This window comes from Saccopteryx leptura, chromosome 6 (assembly GCF_036850995.1).
Source record: "Saccopteryx leptura isolate mSacLep1 chromosome 6, mSacLep1_pri_phased_curated, whole genome shotgun sequence".
Taxonomy (NCBI): domain Eukaryota; kingdom Metazoa; phylum Chordata; class Mammalia; order Chiroptera; family Emballonuridae; genus Saccopteryx; species Saccopteryx leptura.
Window position 1 is genome coordinate 15372457 of NC_089508.1, and position 18271 is coordinate 15390727.

General features: G+C 44.8%; 1 protein-coding gene across 1 annotated transcript in view; it reads left to right on the plus strand.

Moving 5' to 3' along the window:
- GALC (galactosylceramidase) overlaps positions 1 to 16215 on the plus strand; it is a 42471-nt gene extending 26256 nt beyond the window's left edge. Inside the window, exons 13-17 of the mRNA XM_066342758.1 lie at positions 2447 to 2597; positions 3515 to 3695; positions 6363 to 6526; positions 7870 to 7946; positions 14883 to 16215. Coding sequence (XP_066198855.1) covers positions 2447 to 2597; positions 3515 to 3695; positions 6363 to 6526; positions 7870 to 7946; positions 14883 to 15029 — 720 coding nt within the window. The 3' untranslated portion in view covers positions 15030 to 16215. The remainder of the gene's footprint in view (positions 1 to 2446; positions 2598 to 3514; positions 3696 to 6362; positions 6527 to 7869; positions 7947 to 14882) is intronic.
- The last annotated feature ends 2056 nt before the right edge of the window (positions 16216 to 18271 follow it).

The window sequence follows — 18271 nt, forward strand, 5'->3', positions numbered from 1 at the left end:
GTGAGCCTTGCTCAGAACAGATGAGCCCATGCTCAAGCCGGGGACCTCGGGGTTTCAAACCTGGGTCCTCCACATCCTGGTCCGGCGCTCTATCCACTGCGCCACCGCCTGGTCAGGCGGCGTGTCTGTCTTTTTAGGTACTTAGTTTGTCCTGGTGAATGGCCCCTCCGTCTCTTGTTTGCCCCAGTCTGAAATTTGAGTTTCCTTTAAAACTGTCTTTCCCACCCACCCTTTCTGTACCGCCAGTGCTCAGAGATAGTGGGTCCTGTCGTCCACCTGTCCTTTTACCCCTTCCCCATTCCCTGGTCCCCGGTCCCAGTCCCAGGCCCCTGTTCCGTTGCTCCTGCGTGTCTCCATTCCTCATTTCCTCGCTCCGGGACTTGGGAACCTGCTTCCTGTTTCTCCAGCCCCCAGTCTGACTCTCCTCAGTCCCTGTCAGTCACACCGCTGCTGGAGCCATGTGTCTAAAATGCAGGTCTGCTTTGCGGCCGTCGCTTGCTCAGAGCGCCTCCGTGATTTTCCCTGTGAGCCCACATCCCTCAGCACCACCAGTGACCCTCGTCATCACCTTGATGGGGGAGGCCACCTGCCTTCCCAGATGCCAGTCTACTGAAGCTGGCCTTCCAGATTACCCTTCCTGCAGTTTTCAGAGCATGGCATGCCGATTTGGTGACTCCTGTGACTTTGCACGTGCCTTTCCGTCCTTCTATGCCTCTCCACATATCCTTGTCCTCCTTCGAGACTCAGCTTAAGTGTCACTTTCTCCGGGGCTTTGCCCGCCAGCCTCAGCTCACAGCCACCCAGATATATGTGCCTGTCTAGCTAAGCGTTCCAGCACACTGGACACCGTGAGGCTCGGGCCCTGCCTCAGTCGGATGTGTATCCCAGGTGCCTCAGTACATGCCTGTCTCGTGCTGAGTATGTGGCGGTGGTCTCGGGCAACGTTCCGGAGAGTGGAGTGGCCTCAGCAAGCACATCACTTCACCCAATTGACACAAATCGACTTTTTCTGGAAATTGCTAATATCCTGTGACTCCACTAGTCACTCTCAACGATTGAACACCCATTAAGTATTAAATTCCGGGCTCTACTTTTTTGTACAAGAAATTGCAAGAAATAGCATAATAAAATTGATTTTCCCCGTAGGAAAAAAATCATATCATTTGGGGTTATTTCTGAGCCAGAGTATGGTGTTAGACATTTCATAGATCTCTGAACAGTTATGTATTATTAAAGCAAAGGTAGGCTATAACCCCCTTTGGGTCAAAGGAGAAAAAAAGCTGCTCAAATTTCATTAGATAGGGATACATCGAATGTCTGCATTAACTATGCGAAAGATTGCAGTGTCCTCCGAGGCCACACTTAGCATAGAGCAGTTGGAACAGAGGATGTGTTTCTCACAGGTCCCTCCTGGGGCTGAGAGCGCTCGAGAAATATTCTCATTTCACCCTTGCAACAGCCCTATGAAGTATGTATATTTCTTCCCCATTTTGGAGATGAGGAAACTGTGGCTTACAGAGATTAAGTCGCTAAGGTCATAAATGTGATAGAAACCTAATTTGCTAATATGTTGAGCATATAATGAATTGGACTTTATTTCTTAGTAGTAAAAGGGATTTTATGACTGTGACACCTGAGTCGACAGTGAGATTTTATGAACTTTTCTGCCAAAGTAAAAAAAAAATTAGTCGATTCTTAAAAAGTAAATAAGGAGATCTCTTAGTTATGTGTATTGAATGTAGATAAGCTTTGAGGAGCTGACAGTCTAATGGAAAAGAATAGACTAGCAGAAATAGATTTTGGCATTTCCCTCCATGTAGTGAAATTCTTTTAAAAATACTTTCTATGAAGTATAATCTTATAAAGTCTTCAAAGAAACTTAAAAAAAAATTCTGAGGGCCTTGATATGAGGTATGTCCGGTACAAGTGGTTAGGAAGTTCTAACAGAAATGAGTTGGGGGTATCTTTTTATTTAAAAGCAATTATTTATTTAATTAAAATGTTTTTGGTATTTTTCTGAAGTGAGAGGAGGGGAGGCAGAGACAGACTCCCTCATATGCCTGACAGGATACACCCGGCATGCCCACCAGGGGGCGATGCTCTGCCCATCTGGGGCGTTGCTCCAGTTGCAGCCGGAGCATTCTAGCACCTGAGGCAGAGGCCACAGAGCCGTCCTCAGTGCCCAGGTCACCTTGACTGCAGGAGGGTAAAAGAAAGATGAGAGAAAGGAAAGGAGGAAGGGTGGAGAAGCAGATGGGCGCTTCTCCTTTGTGCCCTGAACTGGATTCGAACCCGGGACTTCCACATGCTGGGCCGACTCTCTACCGCTGAGCCAACCAACCAGGGCTGAGTTGGGCTTATCTTGAAGCTTATTTTTATAAAGCTATTTTGCCCAAGTGATATGTGCCGGAGACCTTGACCTTGACCACGAGGTGTTCTGTTTCAGCTGCTCGACACTGACGGCCGCTTCTCCCTGGAGCTGCAAGAGGATGAGCTGTTCACACTCACGACTCTCACCACTGGGAGCAAGGGCAGCTACCCGCCGCCTCCCGAGTCCCAGCCCTTCCCACGTGTCTACAAGGACGACTTCAATGTGGGTGCGTTTCCGTTACTACAGTGTAACTCGGTGTCCGTTTTCAGCAGTAGTAGAGATACTGCCTGCCAACCAGCACGAAGTGAGAATAGCTGTAAGATATTATGACGAAAATTGCTCGTCTAGAGCCTTCATTATTGTAAGACTATAGTCTAACTTAATAAAACTAAGAAGAGACCGATAGCCTGGGCTCAAAACTGGTTTTTGTTCCATTTTAGAAGTAGAAGAAGTTTTGTGATATCTAAATTCTGTGTTTGGTCTAGTAAGCCTTTTCTCTTTGTTTTTATTTTATAAATTTTTATTAATTTTAATGGGGTGACATTAATACATCAGGGTATATATGTTCAAAGAAAACATCTCCAGGTAAGCCTTTTCTAACGTCCTCTCAGCTGATGACTGTGACCAGTTGTTCAGAACCTTGTCTGACGGGTATCAGGAATAACAGAGCTCTCGTTGAGCCCTTGCTAAGGATTAGCGTATGTACACATGTTAGGTGCATGCTTCATTTGCTCTCTTGTCTTCTTCCCCTCTTCAAAATGAGCAGACTTGGGAAACAAGGCAGTCAAGCAGCTTGCCTGGGGGGGGGGGCAGGGGGGTGGCGGGGGGGGGGGGGTAGACAGACTGAGCAAGAATTTGAACCCAGGTCTGCCTTACTCCAGCTCTCTCCTCTTAAGCAGTTGTACGGATCAAATATATAAGTCTGTATGTCAAACTGACCACATGGATGTTAAATAATGACGATATAAAAATCAGTACGTATTTCTTTATTAACTGAAACCCCAAACTTTCGCTGGTTAAGATGTTTCATTTTCTTATTTAAAACTTTTCAACGGTGTTTTAAAATGTACCATTAAATCTCAGAGGACAAAAAATATCCTGTAAGGATTTGATCTTCATCAGAGTTTATTATGTTCTGAACAGATTACCCGTTTTTTAGTGAAGCTCCGAATTTTGCTGATCAGACTGGCGTATTTGAATACTTTATGAATACAGAGGACCCCGGAGAGCACCGCTTCACACTGCGCCAAGTTCTCAATCAGCGACCGGTCACGTGGGCTGCCGATGCCTTCAACACGATCAGCATCATTGGAGATTACAAATGGTATGTAAAATCAATGCTCTTAATGTAGATGGTGGCCACAAGGTAGCAACATTGTTTGGCTGGGTCCATTTCCTTCCCTCAGATTTTCCCAGTTTCATAGTGCTAATTGCAGGAGCAGACGATTTTTAATGTAAGCATTGAGGTCTTTGGACCCAATAAAAATGTAATGTTTATTTATAGACTTGATAGTTGGAGGGTTGCTGGTGGTCTTTTTTCTTTTTTCTTTGCTGGCGGGTGGATTTGTTGATCTGGTGCTGCCACCTGCTGGATACATTCTTGAATTACACTGTTTTAGCCTCTAGAAAATCTATTGACCAGGTGACAGTAGATGACAATGATAAAAAGTGAAAGTAGCTTTTAGTTGAATAGTGAATTCAGCTCTTTTCTTTAGGCATCGGGTAAAGTGACAAGTTGTATTTATTCTTCACTTAAAATATAATGACCAACCCAAAGCTTCCTTTCTCCTTTAAGTCAGTTATGGACTTCCAGTGTACTGGCTTATTATACCTGTTTTAGGGTTTTTCTGTTTGTTTATTTTTTTTTATTTTTCCTTTTAGCTAGTATAATTCCACTGTAATTATAAAACACAAGCATTTCAGGTTTAGATATACCAACTCTTAATGCTAAGCCACCAAACAGTCACATTTGTAGCTTAGACATTAGACAGGGAAGGGAATATAATGTGAACAGAACCTTGAATCGTTTATCTGTGGAATGCTGCAGAAAATCTTGATCCATCATATATTGCCTGTCGCCTGTTACAATCACAATTCTAGTCCCAAGCTCTGAGATAAGTCTTGACAAACTTCCAGCTACCCAGAGTTTCTGGAACCCGTGCAGCAGATCAAACTAAGCCCTGGTATGAATTTCCCCCACCACCTCATGGCAGAGGTCTCCTCCTCCCCAGCTGTAGACTGGGAAACCGAGGCTTCGGGCTGAGATCTCCCCATGACCCCACACCTAGAGATTCCAGAACCAGCACGAGAAGCCAGATCTCTCCAGGTCTGCAGCCCATGCTCTTTGGACCACACCTCACAGCCTTGTTTTAATTCTTCTTGTAAAAGTACGAAAGGGAAAAGTAGTGAGCTCTACAGTTTTGTTTTAGTGAATCGGCTCTTACTATCGGTTCTTAGAACTGTGTTTGCAATAGAACCTCCTCTCTCATTCTTAACATGTAGTTAAGTACCCAGCCTAGTAATTTAGGCAGACTTGGCCAAAGCTACTTAAGATTTTCCATTTCATCGGAAAGCTTTGGTTGGGATCTGACGACGAGCACACAGTTAACCACTCGCTGCACGCGTCTGAACTCTGCATCCCCTCAGTCGAGTTTACTTGATATGCAGGTGGTTTCTGCTCTCTCAGCCCTGCTGAGAGATGTGGTCGTGCACAACCAAGCCACACTGTCACTCTGCCTGAGCCATTGTCCGTGAAACTGCCCGCAAGCTCCGATGCAGGCGTCACTTATTCTGGTAGGGGACGTGAAAGAAAGGGAGAAGTTTGATCTTTTCTCGCTCTAACTCGAAATATATAGAATAACTTTATGGTGCTGCTAGTGTCGGTAGCACTTTCAAACTTCCAAGGAACCAGAAAAGAGGTTGGGATGTGAGGAGCGTGTTGGTCCTTCGTGGTTTCATGCGGGTGATAATATGCAGGGAGAAGCGTCCCCTCTGTGGGAGGACACGCAGGGCTGACCCCGCATGTGTTACTTAGTGTTTGCTCGTTCCTTGTTAGTGCTTCTCCTCTCCTTCCCCTGAGCAGTTGGCATTTTAGCGGCTGTGAGTTATTCTCAGAGTTGTGTTGGCGCAGGGTGGTTCTGTCGTTGTATAGGGTGACACAGTCGTGTATACACTGTCATTGTATAGGGTGTCTAGTCACATTTATAAGAAGCAGCCTGGAGGAGAGCTCATTGTTCAAGCCCTGGGGGTTCCTGGTTGGCTGGCATCTTTGCCCTCCTTTGACACACTCCTGGTCCACCAGTGATTCCAGAACCAGGTTTTCACTGTCTCTGTATAAACAGAGATGCCCTAGAGGGGAAATGGGCATTCCCGGACCAGCACATCAGCATTGCCTGGGCATTTGATGGACAGGGAGTCAAGGGCGCAGCCTAGAGCGACTGAATTGAACAGCCTTAGAGTCAACATTGAGTTGGTTCTGTCTTTGCAGAGAAATAATTTTAGCTCTTGTGTCTGGAGTTTTTAGGTCTCTTTAGTGATAAATGTAAAACTTAGCCCTGAAGTTGTTTATGTTCCCACAGAGCTGGAAATGTAATAGACCTTTTGTTCCAAATTGTGTGGAAACTTGCCTTTTATGTATTCCTAGGGAAAAAAACAACAACATGGCTTCTGTTAATATTATTGTGTTCTTACAATGAGAAGTTGTTTTACTATAGGGAGATAAGAAATATTTTCTTAAGAACCTTAAAAACAGTAAACATTGTTGTCTAGCAATTCCTTAAAAGAGGCAATGGAATGGCTTGACTTTAATCACAAAAAAGTTAAAACGGTCACCAGTGAAGATTCTGGAAGCCATTCCTGCCACGAGCCAGACGTAGCAAACCACGTGCTCGCCTCCACTAGAGGTTGGGAAGCGCGTGGCCGAGACGTGACGTCTCTGTTCCGCACCCGGAACGGCATCATTAAAGCGCTAACCACCAGTTTCTTTCTGCAGGTCTAACATGACCATCAGATGTGACGTTCTCATAGAGACCCCTGAGAAGGGAGGTGTGTTCATTGCCGGAAGAGTGAACAAAGGTGGCATCTTGATTAGAAGCGCCAGAGGCGTTTTCTTCTGGATTTTTGCAAATGGGACCTACCGAGTTACAGGCGATCTGGGTGAGTGGCTCATTCTAGGCACGGGAGAGAGAGGCCGCTCAGTGACAGAGGATTGTGCGAAGCATTACCCGGTCTTACGGAGCTGAGCTGGCTGTCAGGGTAGCGTTTGCAGGGACGGGGGAGGGGTAGTAGGGAGCGAACGCTCAGGAAACATTGTAAATGAAAGCAGGACTGTAAGCGTGTTGCCACTGTACTTCTAGAAATATGAGGAGAGGGACTGAGATGCTCAGAGTGGAGTAATCCTATTTCCTAATTTAGTTCATTATTTGAGAACAGCTTGACTTTTCTCATTCATCTTAACAGCCCTTGTTTCATGTAGAAAGTGTTCTGTTCCGGGTAGGTGCTTAGACGAGGTCCAGGTTGAATTCTATCCACTTCCCTTTGGTGTCGGAATGGACCCTGCTCTGTGGAAACTCGGTCTTGTGGTCGTGACTCTTCTTTGATTCTCAGTCTCTTGACTTGCCTCTTGCTTTAATAGACAATCTTCTCTCCTATAATTTCTGTTCTCCATGAATAAAATAGAAATGAAAGAGGAAGTGGGTGCTAAGGAGGTTAGAATAGAAGTTGCAGAATCCTAGTATGACCGATCCAGATGATAACGCACATTTCCAATCCAAAACAGAGCCACAGGGGTGAACTGATTTGCCCAAGGTCTCAGAATGAGTTAGTGGCAGACTGGGAGCTAAGAACTTAAATCTGCATCTTCTGTCCCCAGTGCTCTGTGTTTTAAACTGCCCCCTTAGCCTCTCATCGTGGGTTTTTCTCAGGCACTAAAATATGTAATACATCCCCAGATTAACTCATTCTGTTCTATGATCCTCAGTGAATGTTATTACCATGTTGTCATCAAACACACCAGCTAGAAATCTTATGGTAGTCTTTTAATACTCCTTCCTGTCCTCCACATTCAGTCCAATCGGGTAAAAGTGTGTGCTGGAAGGATGGAAGCCAATGCATTATATTATACTGTGGCTGGTCTGAAGTCTATTTCACCGATTCCTGTGTGAGCTCACATACCGGATTCTGCCCAGAGGAGGGTCTCGGCGTGGGCTTGTTGAGAGCCGCATGCTTGAAGGAAGGACGTTTTGTTTTAAATCAGTTGTAAGTCTGGAAATGTAGATCTGTGTCAGGGTCGCCTTTACTACATACAAAAGCCAGCTGGGAGCTCCCATTGAGCTATGCCGTTCTGTGACTTAGAGGATCTGTTTGTGTTGCAGCCGGGTGGATCCTGTATGCCTTCGAGCAGATCTGTGTCAGGGTCGCCTTTACTACATACAAAAGCCACTGGGAGCGCCCACTGAGCTATGCTGTTCTGTGACTTAGAGGATCTGTTTGTGTTGCAGCCGGGTGGATCCTGTATGCCTTCGGGCAGGTTGACGTCACAGCACACAAATGGTATACACTCACTTTAACTATTAAGGTAAGTGCTGCCGGACAGAACTCCTGGAGGTGAGATGGTCTCTTCTTGTTCCTTTCTAGCATTTCTGTTAACAAATGAGAGGGAAAGTGTGATAAATGATGGAAATAGATAGAGAGTCTGCCATGAGTCCAGCAAACCACCCCTCCCTGGAATGATAGCATGTGTCTGATTTACCCTGTTGACTTCATCACTCCCAAAATTTAACTGTTATTTCAAGTTTGCTTGAACGAAGATTACAACTGGAGCTTATTGGTATAAGCAAAGTCACATGCATTTATTTTTGATGGTTGAATATGATTTGGTTTTTGACTAAACGCACAATATTTTAGAAGTTGGTTTCCATGAATATATTTGTCAGAGAATATATCAGGTTAATTGTAATACCATGGGTACCTAAAAATATTTGTCAGAATCACTGGTTGCTCGAGTATTGACTGACATGCTTCTTAGGGACGCTGTGTGGAGAAACTCCTCTGTGTAATATACTGCTCTCTGCCAAGACAGTCCAGCATAGTTTTCTTCAGGTAATAACAGAGATTAAAAATGAAATTCAAATAACTTTTTAAAGGAGTTTTTTTTTCTTTCTTACAGAGACAGAGCGAGAATCAGAGAGAGGGATAGATAGGGACAGACAGACAGGAATGGAGAGAGATGAGAAGCATCAATCATCAGTTTTTCATTGTGGCACTTAGTTGTTCATGGATTGCTTTCTCATATGTGCCTTGACCATGGGGCTAACAGCAGACCGAGTAACCCCTTGCTTGAGCCAGCGACCTTGGGTCCTAGCTGGTGAGCCTTGCTCAAACCAGTTGAGCCCACGCTCAAGCTGGCAACCTCGGGGTCTCGAACCTGAGTCCTCCGCATCCTGGTCCGATGCTCTATCCACTGTGCCACTGCTTGGTCAGGCATCAAATAACCTTTTGAACTTGTTCTTTTCCTTTACCCAACCACCAGAAATGACAATACTGATTTTTCAGGCAGTATCAGACTGTATTGACCATCAACCTGGTCCCTACTGCCCACTAGTGGGCGTTCCAGCTTTCATGGTGGGCGATAGCGGAGCAACCAAAGTATAAATAAAAAGATAGATTTAACTATAGAAGTTGTTTTATAAAGATTTATTCTGCCAAATTTAGCAAAAATCCGACATAAAGTGCTTGGTAAGTAATTATTATTATATGCTTTAACTTGCTGTCATAGTGCTTTATAAATTTTTTAAAGTAAAGTTACTTCTCTACTTTATAAATCACCATTACTGTGGAACCGGTGGGCGGTTAGGAAATTTTACTACTAACAGAGATACAAAAGTGGGTGGTAGGTATAAAAAGGTTGACTACCCTTGGTCTAGTTTATTGTGATTATATGACACTTGATGGACATAACTTTGTCCCCAGGTCTTTCCTTTTATGGTAAACTGAGGCAGAAAGGGGTGCCTTTAACTGCAGATAGAAGGCAGGAATATTTTAGGTGCCTCTTGGATTGTACATATCCTGTTACTTTGGTCAGATAGTTAGAAATGGGAGCTATTCAATTTTAAATCTGAGCAGATACTGCTCTATTGCTAGCCAAATTATATCAACTTATAGAGGTTATAAGTATATTTAATATTATCAAATTTTAAAGATTTTTTTTCAAACTAATAAACATGATTTGTACTTCCTTGATAATTAGGGAGACTGTACATTTTATGTTTATCGGCTATTTGTATTTTCTTTTCTCTGAAGTTGAATTCCTTCTTTATTTCCCTATTGTGTTGTCTTTTTCTGATGGACCTGTATGAATTTATGTATTCTGGGTAGTAACACATTGTCTGTCATAGGCGTTACAGATCCTCTCTCGTGATTTGTACTTTAATTTTGCTCATGGTATTTTTCATGAATAGAAATTTGAAATTTTGGCTTTGTAAAATTTTCTCTTTTTTCATTACTTTTATGTTCTATGTTTTGTTTAAGAAGGCCTTTTTAAAACAAATGTCTAGCTATCATTTATTACATAGACTGTCCTTTTGCCCATGATTTAAAAGCCGCGTTTTGATGTATTAAATCTCCACATGTGCATAGGCTTGTTTCTGAACATTGCTGTTCTTTGTGTGGCTGTCTCTTACTCTCCAGCGTCACACTTTGAAATGCTCTGACTTTCTACACTCTTTGGTCCCATGGTTTATTCCCTTACTTCCTTCAAGGCTCTTTCCCAGCGGCCTTACATAAAATAGCATTATGTATTTCTGCTTTATTTTCCCAAAGCTCTTCTTCTGTCCTGACATCGCACGTAGTCTGCTGATGGCTTGTGTTAGCCCCACCCTCTGCATGGGAAAGCCGCTCCTGTAATGACCCAGCTCCTTCCCATCCCGGCACGCTGGCTCCCAGCACCTTGGAGAGCGCCTGGCACCGCGCCCCGCGAACCTCGCTCAGAGCAAGAGGTTGACTATATCTGTCAAAATTATCTCTGCTATTCTTGTGTCTATACTCTGCTGTTTGAATTTTTACATCGTCTTTTCAATTCCATGAAAAATGCTGCCAGTATTACACTGAATTTATACATTAATTTGGGCAATAGTGGCTTTTATTTTTTTAAAAAAGAATAATGTGTTTTCCCATCAAGACCGTGGGAGCAAGAACAGCCTGCGTCTCACCGTTGGTTAAGATCTCCCACTGTGTCCTTTAGTTTTATTTTTGTAGTTCTTACACATTTCTTACTAAAGGTTTATTTTTCATAATTTTATGAATTTTTTGAATTCATATGGGGGGGTTAAAAAATAAATTTCCTTAAAATTTTAAAGGTACTTTGTGTACATAGTTAAAAAAAATCAGAAGCGCTTATGGAAACAGAGGCCCCTGTCCCGCCCCCTTGCTCCTTCTCCTCACCCCATTCTGTGGACGGCGGCAGCTGTTTCTCCTGCCTCTTGCATGTGTGTGATTTTTTACTTTTAGAGATTAGCTCTGGTCTTGCTACTGGTTGGATTGGAACTCTGCTGACTTCCTCCCGCCCCCATCCCCTCCGCCAGCCCCATTGTGTTTTGTTCCATTAGCCGTGGGCATCTGCTTCTTCCTCACACCCAACTCCGCACCTTCTCCCAGAGCTCTCTGACTCTCCAGACCAAAGGAGTCTCTTGGGCACCCACACACACTCACATCAGCCTATTTTAATTCTTTTTATTTATTTATTTAGTTTTTAGTTTTCTGAAGTTAGAAATGGGGAGGCAGTCAGACAGACAACCACATGCACCTGACCAGGATCCACCCAGCATGGCCACCAGGGGGCGATGCTCTGCCCATCTGGGGCCTCGCTCCATTGCAACTGGAACCATTCTAGTGCCTGAGGTGGAGGCCATGGAGCCATCCTCAGTGCCCGGGCTAACTTTGCTCCAATGGAGCCTTGGCTGCAGGAGGGGAAGAGAGAGAGAGAGAAGAAGGAGAGGGGAAGAGTGGAGAAGCAGATGGGCACTTCTCCTGTGTGCCCTGGCCAGGAATCAAACCTGGGACTTCCACATACCTGACTGATACTCTACCTGAGCCAACTGATCAGGGCTGCCTCTTTTAATTCTTCACATGCCACTCATCTCTTGGCTCTTATTGTGTGTGCGTATGTGTGCATGTGCATGTGTGTGTGTGCATGTGTGTGTGCGTATGTGTGCATGTGCATGTGTGTGTGTGCATGTGTGTGACCTCCTGCTAGAACGTAAGCTCTGTAAGAGCAAGGATGGTGTCTTTCTTGTGCATCCTAACTTCCAAGTGCATTGCATACACAGCATTTGACATAAACATTTGCTGTGTAAATGAAGAGAGCAAAGTGAAAACCACATCTTTATGGTGTCCTTTTCCCAAATTATAGCTAATATGAGGATTTTCTCAATTTAATATCAACCATCATTGATTTCTTCTCAGCACACGTCGGGTGCTTTCCCCTCAGTCCTGTCGTATAGTGTTTAGACCAAGGACCGTGAGGTCTAGTATGTTCATTTGCAAGTATTTTTTTTTGTATTTTTCTAAAGTGAGAGGAGGGGAGACAGTCAGACAGACTCCTGCATGCACCCGAGCGGGATCCACCTGGCATGCCAACCAGGGGGTGATGCTCTGCCCATCTGGGGCGTTGCTCAGTTGCAACAGAACCATTCTAACCCCTGAGGAGGAGGCCATGGAGCCATCCTCAGTGCCTGGACCAACTTTGCTCCAGTGGAGCCTTGGCTGCAGAAGGGGAAGAGAGAGACAGAGGGGAAGGAAAAGGGGAGGGTGGAGAAGCAGGTGGGCACTTCTCCTGTGCGCCCTGGCCAGGAATCGAACCTGGGACTTCCACATGCTGGGCCGACATTCTACCACTGAGCTAGCCGGTTTTTGCAAGTATTTTATGTTACTCATCTTCTGTTTTCCCATCCACAGTGTCACGAACACCCTTATGGAGATGAAGTGGGATGATAAGAAAAGGTGGCACATTACCTGATATGTGGGAAGTGCTTAATGAGTCAAGTTAATAGTCTTAGGAGTAGGCATGTGTGGATCCAGACAGATCAGCCTTCCTCCCGCCTTGTTGATATATATAAACTGAGACTCCCAGCAAGTGTTTCATCTAAGTCAGTGGTTGGTAAACTGCGGCTCGCAAGCCACATGCGGCTCTTTGGCCCCTTGAGTGTGGCTCTTCCACAAAATACCATGTGTGGGCGCTACCTCGATAAGGAATGTACCTACCTATATAGTTTAAGTTTAAAAAATTTGACTCTCTAAAGAAATTTCAATTGTTGTACCATTGATATTTGGCTCTGCTGACTAATGAGTTTGCCGACCACTGATCTAAATTAGCTCCTATATTTTTTCTTTATCTGTAACATAAAGATAACTTTTATAAGGTTGCTTCAGGGCCAAATGTTTTCTATACTTTCATTAACACACTTTTTTCAGCTTTACTATATGCACTGTTCTGGGGACCCAGCAGTGAACAAGACAGACACAGTCCCTGTCTCTTAGCATCTAGATTCCTCTAGGACAGGGGTCTCAAACTCAACTCAGCATGTGGGCCGCAGAGCAAGATCACAGCCATTTGGCGGGCCGCACTAGGTCTACAAAAGGCAACTGTTACGCAACACTTTTCTCACTGCAGTTGAAAACAAAGGCCGCGAGTTTGAGACCCCTGCTCTAGGACAGGGGTTGGCAAACGTTCCTGTAAAGGCCTGGGTAGTAAATACCTCACACTCTATGAGCCACATGGCCTGTGAGGCAAAGGCCCGGGTGGTAAATACCTCACACTTGGCCTGTGAGGCAGCTACTCTCGTCTGCTTTTGTGGTGCGCCACAGACAGTAGGTAACTGCATGGGGGTAGCTGTGCTCCAATAAATTTATTTATAAAAGTAGGTGGCCAGCCTGTCGGTCATAGTTGGCCGGCTCCTGTCCTAAGACAGTAAACTCGTAGATAAGTCAGTAACTAAAATTATGAAGGAAATAAAGGGGGATCGTGAGGTGAAGTGGCCCCCCTGGCCGGATTTCTAAGCAGAGCGGCCAGGGAAGACCTCTTTGAAGCGGGTGATGTCTGAGATGAGGGCACCGTTGGGACTGGCCCGTGTGCAAAGCAGCCCGGGGCCGGGTTGGCTGAGACCTGGGGGGTGAAGAGCTGTCAGACAGGCCCTGTGAGTGGGAGTCCCTCGGCTCAGTGTTAACATTCACTGTCCCTAGGAGGCAGGAGATGTCTGACAGGCAGCCTCCGAGCTGAACGGAGCGGTGCGGTAGGTAGTGATAGGGGTGGATGTTGACAATGAGGATTCAGTTCCTACCTCTGCTGGCACACCTGCGACTCTGGTTTTTCATCTTAAGTCTCAGTGCCTCCATCTGTAGAATGAAAGAACGAAATTAACCCTTAGTGAGTTTTTTTCATGCTCACTGACCCCTGGGAGTTTTTTTTTAATGAAATTAGTTCTAGTTACAGTTTTATTAACTTAAAATCATGTTTGTTTGATAACCAATTTATGGAAACAAGAAGAACATTTGCCTTTTTTTTAATGTCGCCTTACACATTTTTAAAGTAAATCGATCATACTCTGGATGGTCAGGAGGTATGAGGAGGTACATGGACGTTCGCACTACTCAAAGGTTAAAGTCTATTGCAGCATATGACTTCAAAACATGTCATCTGGGTCTCGGCCTCTTGCCTGGGATCCTTAGCTCTTCATCCTGTGAAATCAGCTCGCTGGAAATGTGTAGCTGTGATGGCATGCTGTAAGAAGAGGCTCGTAAGTGTGCTGTAATAATGAGAGGAAGGGCGAGCTGGCATTCAGTGTCTGTGTGCGGGCGCTTAGCTAGGGGGCAGGGGCAGTCCTAGAAGAGGGCGTTGCTGTATCTTTCTCTGCTGGTGGCCAGGAAGTCATTTCTCTGGACACTTCCCACCTTACTCCCTCCTACAACAGTGACTACTTTTCTAATGTCAGGGTGAGCTCTTCATATGACTGTGAAGGGATAGTCTGCACGTGGGGACAAGAAGGACTTACATAAGTGGATGTTTGGCCCCAGCAGTCATATCTGAAGAACTGGTGGTTGTTAGCCATGACCCATGTGCATGCAACTTGTAAATAACGTTTTGTTTTATTTATTTATTTATTTATTTATTTATTTATTTATTTATTTAACTGTAGTGGGCTCTTTTCTAAAATTTTACAATAGTGTTATGAAAAGTTTCACATTTCTCTTGGTTTTACAATGTTTTGGTGGAGTCCAAGGAAATACTGCAATATTCCTTGTGCCTTGGAAACTATTTGCATAGGTAGGTAAGAACTTCCTCTGAGAAAATTGTTCTTGTATTTTAAACTATTGTTCCAACTTGCAGAATTGTTTACCTGCGGTAAGTCTTAAGTGAGGAGGATGTTTGCTCCCCTCAGGAGGTGGGCCACATGTTGTTAAGAAACAGACCTCAGAGAATAATTGCCATGTCTCCAAGGATGCCTTTCTGTCTGCGCAGGGCCGCCTCTCCTCCGGCACGTTGAACGGCCAGCCGCTCTGGACGAGTGTCCCGGTGAGTTTCCCGAAGAACGGCTGGGCAGCGATCGGCACTTCCGCCTTTGAATTCGCACAGTTTGACAACTTTCAGGTGGAAGCCACGCCCTAACTTCACAGAGCACTCTAAAACACTCTTTAGATTTTTTCTTCCTTTCTTTTTGATTTTGGTTCTGAGCCAATTCTTGTTTTGATGGATCGACACGGGAGTCTTTGGAGGCTAAAAAGACTGAAGAGACAATGAGGAGAAAAGGTATTTTTGCTTGATCCTGTGGAAGATGTTTTTAGAACGAATGCCAAGAGGAAACAGATGAGTCTTCAATGTTCCCTGGTGTGTACCCTACAGTCCGCATGGTACACAGGTCCCCCGGCCTTAGCCGTGGTCTGGGTGGCCCAGGCCGGAAGCCTCGGTGTTCAAGTGGAGGTCACTCTTGTCATCGTAGTTGCAAGTGATTGTGCCGATGGCAGCACCTTGGTCGTCGCAGGGGTGTATTCACTCACGCTGATGTGTGTCTCAGTGAGCTGAGGGCCTGTCTTAAGATAGTGCTGCCTCACTGGGAAGCTGAAGAACACTAAATGCTGCTTTTTGAAAACCACATCGACGTGTTATTTTAAAAGTATGTTCTAAAAGGTGTTTTTTCTTTTCCTTTTTATGATGATTCTTTACAATCATAGATATGATGAGTGGGATGATTTTAACAAAATCTCATTAATAAACTACCTCTACACCTGCTTGTGTAATAATAAATACTAGCAGATACTGGGTTATCTACGTTTTTTATTTTATCCTTTCGAATCCGATTTTTGGGTGCACAACCCTTCTCACTCTGTTATGACGTTTTCCCAGGCGGCTGGAAGGAGGTGGAAATTCCCACACAGCCAACGCTGCACGTGGGTCTAAAGATGAAACTAAAGCTGATTTTCTTGTCTCACTTCGTTGCGCTTTTCCTGGTCTGTCTGCTCATGTGTCACTGGTAACGGAGTAGGAGCTAGTGAATTCTCTTATCTCCTTGTAGGCTGAAGAGGAATACTTAGCTATTTGCTAGTTCATAGAATTGGATCATCCTCTAATATTTTGTGGTTAGATGCATCTATTTTATTAAACTACCAATGCCTTTATATTTAAATATGGGCCAGCATATTTGTCATGCAGTATGATTTATGTTTAAGAATTAGTGTACCTCCTAAGAACAACTCAGTTATTCATGTGGATACAGTAAGTTCTGGAATTCTTTATAATGAAAGTTTAAAGCTTCAATGATCTAACTCTTTAATTTTGGAATTTGTAATGGTTTGATACAGGCTAATCTGACATGAGATTTTGTATTACTATGAATCACAGAAATCTGGATATTAGAGTCCATTAGATTATAGAGAAAAATTTTAAATTAAAACCAAGTCTAAGTGATTTCCAGTTTGGTCCCTACATATGTTTTTTAAAAATTTACTGAAGTATAATTTAAACACAATAAAGTGTTTTTCTTTTGCTTGTTTATATTTTACTTTCGCTTGAAATAAAGCCTGGTTTTTCTTGTATGTCAGAAGTATTAAAATTTCGTTATATTCTGAAAGTAGCTTTTTTTTGCTTAATTAAAGCTCATGGGTAAGTTGAAGCTGTTCTAAAATGTGTTCTCCTCCTCTCTCTCCCCTTTCCTCTGTCTCCCCTTTCTTCCTCCTTCCCCTCCTCCCCTCCCCCTCCCCTCCCCCTCCTCCTCCCCTTCCCCTCCTCCCCTCCCCCTCCCCTTCCCCTTCTCCCCTCCCCCTCTCTGCCCCTCTATCACATTCTTACTATCTCATCCTCATTGCTCCTCCCTCTCCTACTGTTTCCCTTCTCCCTTCCTTCTCCTTCCCTCCCTTTTCCACCTTCTTCCTCCTTCCTCCCCTCCCCTTTTCCTTCTCCAATAAAATTGAACTTGATGCTCCATAGAAGCGATAATTGTTACTCAACTACGAAAAATGCAGACACTTTGAGGGATGATAGGGGACTGTTGAGCATGGCATGTGAAGGGACTTTGTTCCAGCAGGGTATTTATAGTTTTTACGTTCTCCGGGAGAGGGAAGCATGATAGAATTAAGTGATTGGAAGGCAATGCTGAAAGAGAGTTGGCTGCTTTCTGCATCTGTTCAGCAGATTGCACTGATTAGTGGTTTTGAATTGTGTGGTATGTATCTAACAAAGTGTGGGGAGTGTTGCTCAGCCCCGTTAGAGATTTTATATGCAAGATAGAGCCGTGAGTGTGCTCTGGGAATCTCTGTGGACTTAGGCACCTGGGGTTTTGCCGCGGGGGAGTCGCTGCTCTGTTTGGTGGCACACAGGCTGTCAGCTACTCGGTTGGTAGACTCAGCAGAGGACACAACTTCCTGAGAGTAAATGATGCTCGAACTGGCCCGTATTGATGGTTCTTCAGTATGGAGGACACAGTGGTATCCTCCCAGGTGGGCTTGCATGATTTCTGGCCCGGGAGGGTCACAGGGTTTCTCAGCGGCTCGTGACATTGCGGATGGGGATAGGAATATGGTCAGGTGGTGACAATGGGCGGATTCAGCGAGTCTCTACCCTCCTGCCTCTTTCCAGTTGCTTTGGAGACTCTAGATAAGCCCTGGGCTGCTGCTCCCCAGGGCGGACTGTGACAGTCCCAAACAGTTGGAGAACTGCTGCCAGCCTGGGCGAGCTGAAGGGAAGTTTTCTCGGGTGTAGCCTCCCACTGTGGGTCCAAGCACGAGCCCCTAGTGCTCTCTTCCCATGCAGCCTCCATGGCAGAGCACAGACTGTGGTTACTTTTGCAAGGAATTAAAGTTTGCGAATAAAACTATCTAAGACACTGTGATGGTGAATTTTATGTGTTAACTTGACTAGGCCATGGTACTCAGATATTTGGTTAGACATTATTCTAGGTGTTTCTGGGAAGGTCTTTTTTTTTAAACTATTCATTTTGCAGAGGTTGGGAGAGAGAAAGAGAACAAGGGAGAGAGAGAGAAGGGAGGGAGGAAGAGCAGGAAGCATCAACTCCCATATGGGCCTTAACCAGGCAAGCCCAGGGTTTGAACCAACAACCTCAGCATTTCAGGTCGACGCTTTACCCACTGCACCACCACAGGTCAGGCTGGGAAGGTCTTTTTAAAAAAGAATCTGCGTGAAGCAGATTACCCTCCATAATGTGGGTGGGTCTCACCCACTCAGTTAAAGACCTTAATTAAAAAAAACAAAAAACCCCAAACTGACTTCTCTGGAAGGAGAGGGGACCCGGCCAGCCCACTGACTGCCTTCGGACTCGAACAGTGACTCCTCCCTGGGTCAGCAGCCGCCGGCCTGCCCTGTAGATCTGAACTTTCTAAGCCTCTGCACCGGCGTGA